Here is a 10459-nt window from a genome sequence, read left to right on the forward strand (position 1 = left end):
ATCCCTTGCTTGAGCCAGAAAATGGACTTCCAATTCGGCTTCACCCTCGCCCTGTCTAACCAGTTGTCATCTGTTTTGTCAAAACTTATTTGGATCTCTCTGTACTCAGCAATACTCTATTTTTCATAATGCTATTGTTTAAGTTTTTGGTAATATTTTTGTTGATGATGTATACAATGGCAATTTCTATGGCGGCTTTTGTTAAGTTAGGGTCCACAATTTAATTTTTTTATTATATAACAACCAGCTGGACAATAATTTATATTAATATTCCTGCTATTTGTTTAAATTCTACTACCACTAACCAGTGACAGAATTCAAAAATAAATGAGATAGACATAATAGTAAGAGTTAAGATAAACTTGCCTCTTCAAGTTGTTCATTTCTCATTTCATATAGCTGAGAACAACATAAACTCATTCCATTGATTATGGAGGTGGTCAAATTTCTAGCATTCCCAGCAGCTTTGACACTTCTTGTTCCTTTGTCTTCATTTCATCACGAAAATGTCAACTTAGAAAGCATCCAAATCTGCATGTTCCTCCTGGGAAGCTAGGATGCCTGTTGTTGGGAAACCTTCGCTATTTGCACGCAGCTAGGGCAGAAAACGTGCGGTTCGTGTGAGAGAGAATGGGAAAGTATGACTCAAGGGTGTTCAGACTTCATTTTTTGGAGAACCTATGGCTGTGTTTTGCAGCCCGGCAGGGAACAAGTTCTTGTTTACCAATGAGAACAAGGATGTCCAGGGATGGATTCCATCCTCGGTAGCAAAGCTGTTAAGGTCCTCTGTGGTTAACAAGGTTGGTGAAGATGCAAAGATGGCTAGAAAGTTGCTCTTGAGCTTTCTTAGTGCAGAAGCACTCCAGGAATTTTGTGCCAAAAATGGATTACCATTGCTCAGCTCACATAAACACTCATTGGCAAGGTAAGAAAAATGTCCCTGAAACAAAATGATGGCTAATTAAAGTACAATTGTTTTTACACTTTCTATTGTTTACAATTTTGAAGGAAAGGAGCAGGTGGTTGTGTATTCACAGTGCAGCTATACACATATGCATTGGCTGCTTGCTTATTTTTAAGTGAAGAAGAATCTATCCATGTGTCAAAGTTTTCATCAAAGCTTGATGAATTTGTGAAAGGCTTTGCTTGGTTCCCCGTCAACTTGCCCAGAACAAAATTTCGTCGATCCATGAAGCTGCAGATGAAATAAGGGAAAGAAATTAAAATGCGTATGAGGCAAAGCAGAGCTGATTTGGAGGAAAAAAGCCATCACCTACCCAAGATCTTCTGTCACATTTGCTTGTCACACCTGATGCCAGTGGAAGATTCATGACTGAATCCGAGATTATTGACAACGTGCTGCACTGCTTTTCTCTGGCCACGACACTACTAGATCGGTTTATATCGTCTATCATGAAGTATCTTGGCGACCTGTCTGAAGTATATGAACAAGTTTTGAAAGGTTTACAACAAAATCCTTCAACATTTTACATTTTTTCTACTGCTATTCCTGATAAACCTTCTTGTCCAGATTTAGATAAAAAACAAATGTTGAAGTTTTTGGTATTGTCTTCATGCCAGAACAACTCGAAATTAGCAGAGGGAAAGGGACAGGGGAATTGTTACAAATGGGAGGATGCTCAGAAAATGAAATACTCATGGAATGTTGCATCTGAGGTCATGAGGCTATCCCTCCAGTGAATACTAATTTCAAAGAAGCAATAAGGGATTTTAACTATGCTGGCCTATACCATTCCTAAAGGGTGGAAGGTATGTTCTTTTTAAAAAGGTTTGCTAAACTTTCATCACTCTTCATTCTGGGGTTGTACTTTGGGATGTTTACAAGAATGTTGCATGACATCATGAATTTTAAACCGAGCATCATGTTTTCCGACAGCTGCGTTGGGCCACGTGTTCAACACACATGGATCCAGAATACTTCCCGAATCCGGAAGCTTTTGATGCATCAAGGTTTGAAGGGGAAGGTCCTACAGCCTATTCATATGTTCCATTTGGGGGAGGGCCTAGAATGTGTCTGGGAATAGAGCTTGCAAGGTTGGAGATACTTGTGTTCATGCATCACATTGTGAAACGGTTCCAAGTGGGATTTGGTGAATCCTGATGAGAAGTTTAAGCATGATCCCTTGCTTGAGCCAGTAAAAGGACTTCCGGTTCGGCTACACCCTCACCATGTCTAGCCGAGCACCTTATTGGTTGTCACCTGACTGTTTGGATATATGTCTACTTGGCATTTACTCTATGCTTCAATAATGCTATTGTTTAGAGTTTAGGGGTTTAGGGAATTAGCTTCTACAAATATCAATAACAAAAGATATTTGGGTGAAAACAGAACTATTAATAGGAATGAACCTTGTCACACCAAGAAATAAAAGCAATAACAATTGAAGTTATTGATTCCAGAGAAGGACAATTTTATTGATCACAAATTTCTTACACATTGGCCTGATTATAACAGTACATAATACAATATATCCAAGCTATGGGGGAAAAATTGACTGCAGAAGAAAGAGAGAGACCTGTAGTTTACTATGAAGTTATACACGGCAAATAAAAATGTGAAAGATATCATATTGCTCTTAAAGCAACATCTTAGTCAGCTCCACTATATGCTTTGCTCCAAATACCGAATCCATCATTTTGTAATGGCAAGAATTTAAGACACCTTGGTTATTTCTTACCAAAGCCAAAAAGAGATTTAATGGCATTGATGGCATTCTCATTGATAAACGATTCATCGAATCTTTTCACGAGTGGATCGAACTCCTCCGATGCTCTTACATTGGCCAGGTCAGGATCATTTCTGATTCTCTGTTGAAACAGCAACAATGTTAGGCAGCTCAGCTATTGTACGAAGAACTTTTATCGCATAACTTACAATAGGTTGATCACCTTGAAGTCTTCAAATCCAGCATTCAATGCTTCTTCAAGTGAAGAAAGTGCAGCTTGAATCTGTTAGGAAAAAGTCAATACCTACTATTATGCATATAAATATAAATTTGATAACAAAGAAAGAAGAGTATTAACCTGGGAATAAATGCACTAAACAAGCATAATCAAAGATCAAATTGTATGTTTAAAGTAGTGCAAGGCAATGCATATAATTTGTAATGTGAACAAAACATGTACCTGGTTTAGCTTAGAGTAACAACAAGCTACATTATAACTTGCTACTGCTGCTTCTTCGGGTTCTGGTTTAGACCCCCAAAACAGACTCGAATTTCTCCAGCGCTTCCTCATATTTGCCGTTCCTTCAACATTTAATCCAACAATAGAGTGCGTAGTAAGAATATCGACCAGAATATTCATCACTTTATCATATGTCCTTATTTCAGATACAATAAGAAAAGAAAGAAAGACTAGTAAACTAGACAAACCAAAGGGGTTATTATAAAGAACATGATTTTTGAGCAGCCATGTCTTACTTGTATAGCAGTAATCCTTCTCTCAATCATTTTCTCTGGCGCCCTTTCTGTTCCTTTTTCCTCATGTAGTTTTGCATCTGAAATTTTGACAAGTTTGATGAATGACTGTAGTTGTACTTGAAAAACCCCCCATGGAAGTAAAGTAGATATCTATCTATAGAAGAGAAAAGATCTTGCACACTAAAAAGTCGAAAATTGAAGAGAAAGGTTTTCCAATTTTCAAATTTAACAACATGACATTATACATACTTGAATTTCCCTGACTCTGTTACTGATTACACCAGAGTTCCTCTCAGCTCTGATAATCTCCTTCTCAGTTAATTCACCACCATAATCAATCTTTCCTGATGAATAGAGTAGCCCCAGGTCAGGGATCAGCTGGCAAAGTTTACAAGTGACTATTGGACACGGTGAAACAAACATGTGTACATAAAGAACTAACCATATCTCTTCTGCATTTTCATAAGCAACGGGCCAATTCTTTGGCGAATTGTGTACATTGTCCTTCCATACTCCGCGGCCGGCCAAATTTCAGTCCCAAAACTGCACTGCAAATATTGAGCTTTTTTGTCACATATCAACCAACCAATCAAATGTAGAGTTGATGAGTTTTCAAAAGAATTTCCAACTTGGTAATAATGTAAGGGTTAATCTTAGGGGGGCATTGGTTAAGGATTCAAAGACACAAGGTTTGTCTTGAAATTTTTCTCCTTTTGGAATCCTAATCCTTAATTTCAAATGCAATACCAAAATCCACAACCACAAGTCTAAGAACTTAAAGCATATAAGATAAAAGTTGCAACCGAATTCAAATCAGAGAAGAAAGAACAAACCTGGTGGCAATAACTTTATCACCAACAGTGAAGACACCAGCCCTATCAGCAGCTCCACCTGGTGCAATAGCATCAATGTAAGTGCCACCATCTCTTCCCTTTGCAAATTTGATTCCATATGGCTGCTCCAGCTCTACTTCATACTCCTCATATTTCTCCTCCTCTTCGTCTTCTTGTTCTCCTTCTCCTTCACTCTTGGCTGATGATGCTTCTGACCCAACCTCAGATGATGCCTTAGCCACAAAAAAGAAGGGCTTTGACAAAAGGGGGTTTGAGGAAAAGTAAGAAACACCTGAGAAAGAGGGGTTTCTGGAAGAAAGGAACTTGGGTTTGGTGTAAAGAACTTGGTGGGTGGTTCTTGGCAATGTGAGTGAAGAGTAAAGAGAAGACGAAGACAAAGACATAGTTATTGTTTTATGGTTTAAGAAGATAATGAAGAAAGTGTGTTACCTTGTTAAAGGAAAGTTGGCATAGCATAGCATAGCATAGCATGCATAATGGGACACAGAGACATTAGGATGAGAGGTTGTGAATGTAAGTGAGATTGCACAGAGTGGTTCTAAACTCACCACCATCCATTCAGTTCACTAGTGTGCTGCCACGTGTATCTTAGTATGAGTTCTTAGAGACATGGAAGAAAAGTAATCAATAAGGAATAATAATAATTCTTTTTTTTTTATTCTTGAAATTCCTTTTTTGTTCTTGGATGTTCTTGAGTGATAAATAACTAATAAGTATTTTAACAAGAGTTATATTTACAAAGAAGTTTCAAGTTTTCAGAAAAGGAAAGTCTTTATTCATTAGATAAATTATTGATATTAAATATCAACACGTATTATATTATTATTGTTTTAAAAATCATATTTATTTCAATTCAGTATTCATATACAAAATTAACTATTTTTATTAAGAAAAATGAGCTTATTATAATAGCAAGGAATTAAGCTACGGAAGTCACAGAATATCCTGTAACTCAACAATCAGATATCAAATTATTTTCATTAATAATAATAATAAAACAAAACAAGAGAGAGTTAAAGAAAAGCTGTTATAAAACCATCTAGGCATCCACTGATGATGAAAAATTCTTGTTGAGCTGCTATAACTTGTTTTATAGAAACTGATTATTTTATTTCATTCAGGAATCCAATTTCCGCAGTAGCACCTTCATGAACATTAGATACAGCAATTCAATTGCAGATGGCAAACATGTTAAAAAAAGAAGTGAGAGAAAAAGAAATGCCTATATATTTCTTGTTAATAAACACAAATAGTTAAGGCAAAACCTCTCCCTATGAACATTAGATGGAAAACCTGAAACAACCTAAAAAACAATTCATTCAGTGATTCTGCATTTTTCCTTTTCTTAAATCAGCTTCAGAAACTTCACTAATTATGGTCAATGTTTTTTGGATAGGGATCTCATTGTGTGCCTGCAAAGGCTCCAATGAGTCCACAATATCTCGCATTAGTGGCCGAGCCTTTGGATTGCGGTTCAAGCAATGGTAAGCAAGCATTGCAGCCTTGTGAACACCTTTTATTGGATAGTCACCTTCAAGCCTTGGATCTATGATGTTTAGAAGTTTCTTCTTCTCCTTCAGCAGAGGAAGAGCCCAATCTGCAAGGTTCTGTTCTCTTGCTGGCCTTAACTTGTCTAGCGATTTTCTTCCCGTCAGAAGTTCCAGAAGAACAACCCCAAAGCTGTAAACATCACTTCTAGGGGTCAAATGACCTGCACAATCGATCACATCATATTATTTTTCAGAGTTTAATTATCATGCACTAACATATTCTTTTGCCGCAACGATGGATCATGAAATTTTGACAATAGAGGCAAAATATACGTAACATAATAATAATTTTTATAATAAAAATATAATGTATACATAAAAATCAACTATTAAATTATCCATTAACCATTATATATTTGTCTATAAATACATATGTTTAACTCATTTTTAATGCATACTTTGTATTTCAATATATATTTTATACGGATGATTATTTTTATGTACATATAATAGGATTATTGTTATAATTATATTTTGTTATTATAAAATATGATTAGTTTTCAAAGTAAAACACTAAAATAGTAATTTAAATAATAATATATAATTTAGAATTCTATTTTTAGGTTTTATATCTTGAAAATATTGAGACTTTTTTTTCTTAACAATACAATCAAATGTCTCTCTTTTTATATATATTAATAAACAATTATTTAAAAATTCACTTCTCATACAATTAGAAGCCAACTCTTATTGATATTCATAGTTGAAAAAGTTCTTTCAATTAATACAGGTACTACAGGAAAAACTAAAGCTAATTTCAAAAGAAAATAAATAATACTCTTTCGAGTCGATTTGTAAGAAAGGACACCAATCTGATTTAAATTGAGAATTGATCATTCTAATGGACATCTAATATAAATTTTTAAAATTGACTATTAAGTACCAAAAGTTGGGTTAAAAATTATTGTGCGGTCAAATTCAATAATTTAATAGAGGCAAATAAATATTATTATTATATATACTACTAAAAAAAAAATTTAAATTGCAGTGAGGGCAACTAATGTACATAGATCCATCCCTATGTTCTGGTGGGTGAAATTCAATGATAATAGCTGATGTGACAGTTTTTTATTGGATTTTTTTACTACTTCAATCAAATTGTATTTTTATACTTTACCTGTCATTATGTACTCCGGTGCAGCATAGCCATATGTTCCCATTATGCGAGTCGAAACATGGATTCATCTCCAACTGGCCCATCTTTAGCAAGGCCAAAGTCAGAAAGTTTTGCATTATAGTCCTGTTTACGGCACATGCGAAAAAAGGAAAGGGGAAAATAATTAAAAGACGGTTAGTTTCATTTGATGTACACTATCATTTATACAAGAATTTCAGGCCTGTGACTAGTTTGTTTTGATCTTGTGATGCGTGTTGTTTGTGTTCAAGTGCATTTTTGGTTAAGCAGAACAAAAAGAATAGATGAAACAAGCACAAATCATAGTACAAACGAAAACGAAATAAAATTCTATGCATGAATCCTCCACTAAATCATGTTACTTGAAAGGTAGGTATACCGTATACATCTATTGTTTTGTCAAATTGAGAAACAAGACATTAATGATCACTGAAAAGAGAATTTGCTAAGCTGGATATAGATACATTCTGTTTTAACAAGCATGTGATGCTGTGATGACCTCACTTGCCAATAAATGGTTAAATAGTAAAATACTTATTGCTCCAATTTCAGCATATTTTCACTGTAAATAGAAAGTTCACAAATAAAATGGTATTTTAACATAAATCTATATTACTGACCAGGTCCAATAAAATATTTGATGTTTTGAAATCACGATAGATGACAGGTTTCTCTGCCTCGTGAAGAAATGCAAGTCCCTTTGCAGCTCCAAATGCAATCTTCATTCTTATGGACCATGGCAATGGAAGCAATATTTCTGAAATATATATGAGAAACTAATTAATTAGATATATAATAAAAATAAATAAATAGGTGAGTATAATCATTGGTCTGAATTACATTCTTAGATGTCAAATATTGCAGAACAGAACTTAGCTTTTACAAACATCAACAACAAAGAATAAAGAACACAAAATTTCAATGTAGAAAGAAATACTAACTGGAGAACAAATTGTTTTCGACACTTCCACGGGCCATAAACTCATAAATTAGCACCCTATGTTCATCTTCACAGCAGTATCCAATTAATTTGACTAGATTCGGATGTGATAGCTGCCCCAAAAATATGACTTCTGCCTAGAAAGCAAGCAACCAACCTCAAATCAGTGTCAGAGCAAACTAAGTTATATCCAGATAAGTTGATCCGCAGATGTGACCAATAAGCGACATTGAGACATCAAAGACGATGAAGGGAGTCGATATAAACAATGTAAGAGAATGGTTATAAAGAGTACTACTAACCAACCATTCTCTGTGGCCTTGATGACTGTTATCACCATCATGAACCTTAACAGCCACAGGAAGAGTAGGAAGACCCTGCCTTAACTCCTCAGAGATGAACCCTTTATATACACTTCCAAATCCGCCACCCCCCAACACACGATCCGGCCTAAAATTTGCAGTTATTATCTTTAGTTCATCATAACTGAATACAATCAATGGATTCGCAGCTGAATCACGGCGTAATAGTAGGTTTTCCACTTCCTCAGGATTTGTTGGTAACCTACTATTATCATTCCTTTGTTTCATTGCCTGGTTTTCCTCTCTCGTTGAATCTATATCAAAAATCACAACAAAATAATGTACCCAAATTAAATTGTGCCAAACACAACATATTATCCACATGAGTAATGCTACACATCCAAGTCTTTTTATGAACCAAGTCCAATCAAGTTAAACAATAAGACTTGGAATAATGCTAGTCATAATTGATTTTTGTTATGTTAAATCAACTTGGTTGGACTTAGTTAATAAAAAGACTTAGATGTGTAGCATTATTCTATTCACATTTACAAATATTGCAACAATCACCATATTATTCAAATGCTATCACCATCACAACAACATTTATCATTAAAATAACAAATACTGCAGCTTTATTATGTAACATAAACTAGGGAGCGTAGGCAAACTAATTTGTATTTCATATTCCACCATTAAGAGACAGAGAAGACAAACACAGAGAAAAAGACAATTCAAAAGCAAGGGAATAAATAATTATTGAGAAAGCAAAGAATAATTTTTTAGATTTTTTAAAACCAACCACCAATTTTTCAATGAAGATAATACTTAACGCACTAAACTTTTGAGGTTTTCCACTATGATGATATCATCCAATTAAGAGCTACAAATTGAACCGACCTACTTTTAAAGCAGACAAAGGGAAAAGTGATGAGGACTCATATTCACAAAAAGAATTTACACCCCAAGTTATTACTTTTTGTAAAGAGATACATATAACTCAGATATGCATATTCTTGTTTCCATTTTCTTTTCTTCTTCTAATGATTTGCATAATCTTTACTTGCCTACAAGTAAGACTATATATGAATCTAACACTGTATTAAAGTAAGTTTCTTTCTTTCTTTTTCTTTAACAATAAACTGAACGCCACAACAGTATCATCATCATCATCATCAGATATATGATAATAAAAATAGAAGAAACATATACGAGAAAGAAGAAAAAAGATTATGATGTGATCAAATAGAGTTGGCTCCAATAGAAAAATAAAGGCAAGTTTTGTTATTGGATACGAACCTGGCTTTGCATTAGAAGAGACTCTATAATCTGAAGATTCCAACCTACACAAGCAATTCCCCATAGTACTACTATACAAAGCAGTTTTGCACCAACTACTATCCTTCACCTTCACCTTCACCTTCACCAGCACCCCATCTACAAAAATGGAAAAAAGACAGAAACTTTTCTAGTGTATATACGGAAAGATTCTGCCTTTTGTTTCACACGTAGATTTCAGACCAAGGAAGAGGCAGAGACAAGAGCAACAAAAGCAAACAAGGCCAAAGGGAAAGGAATGAAAAACATGGGCAATAGTTGTTTTATGACATGGATTGATTCATTCAAATGATGGTAGTGGGAATGCGAATGGGGACATGTTTGGTTTTGTGTTTTGGTGATGGAGAAGAAAAAGAAAGAAAGAAAAGGGGGAGGAAGAGTGGGATATAATTCAGTAAAAGCAATGATGGTTTATGAGTTAGTGAGTGTGATGAGGTGGTTGTTGTCTATGGAGGAAGATAGCATGGCATGGCCCCACACACCCACGCAAGGAAACTCTCTATGCTTCTTCTTCCTCTGTTTATTTTTGTGCCTTCTTTCCTTTGTGCACTTTCTTCTTAGTGCGCTTATTACATCGATACCCTCCATATTTTATGTTTATGTTTAATTTCAGAAGGTCTGCTAGGGAATCAACTTGGACTATAATCAATTATAGTCAATTAATTAAAAAATATGTTAGTTATATAAAAAGAATAAAACAATTTTTCATTATCTTTATTTTTAAAATTTTAAAATTAAAAACAAAAAAATTATCTGAGTTAACTTATGCTACAGTTAATTTTCTAAAATTCTTTATTTTAAAATTATAATTATAAGAATTTAATTTTAAATAAAAAATTAGACAAATAGTTAATTGTAATTCTCACTTCATTAAAAAAAATCTAATTTTAACTTTAC

The 10459-nt window shown here is 34.4% G+C and overlaps 1 protein-coding gene and 2 pseudogenes across 1 annotated transcript; 1 reads left to right on the forward strand and 2 right to left on the reverse strand.

Annotated features, from left to right (window-relative positions):
- Positions 1-680: 680 nt before the first annotated feature.
- On the forward strand, positions 681-1210 carry LOC112781386 (cytochrome P450 716B2-like). The gene is made up of 2 exons (XM_072232036.1): positions 681-925; positions 1009-1210. Exons 1-2 carry the CDS (start codon positions 681-683, stop codon positions 1208-1210), a joined length of 447 nt encoding a protein of 148 aa, XP_072088137.1.
- A 1207-nt stretch (positions 1211-2417) lies between these two features.
- LOC112791286 (protein MET1, chloroplastic-like) lies at positions 2418-4811 on the reverse strand (annotated as a pseudogene).
- A 571-nt stretch (positions 4812-5382) lies between these two features.
- LOC112791285 (probable serine/threonine-protein kinase PBL16) lies at positions 5383-10130 on the reverse strand (annotated as a pseudogene).
- Positions 10131-10459: the final 329 nt, after the last annotated feature.

Source organism: Arachis hypogaea, chromosome 3 (genome assembly GCF_003086295.3).
Source record: "Arachis hypogaea cultivar Tifrunner chromosome 3, arahy.Tifrunner.gnm2.J5K5, whole genome shotgun sequence".
Taxonomy (NCBI): Eukaryota; Viridiplantae; Streptophyta; class Magnoliopsida; order Fabales; family Fabaceae; genus Arachis; species Arachis hypogaea.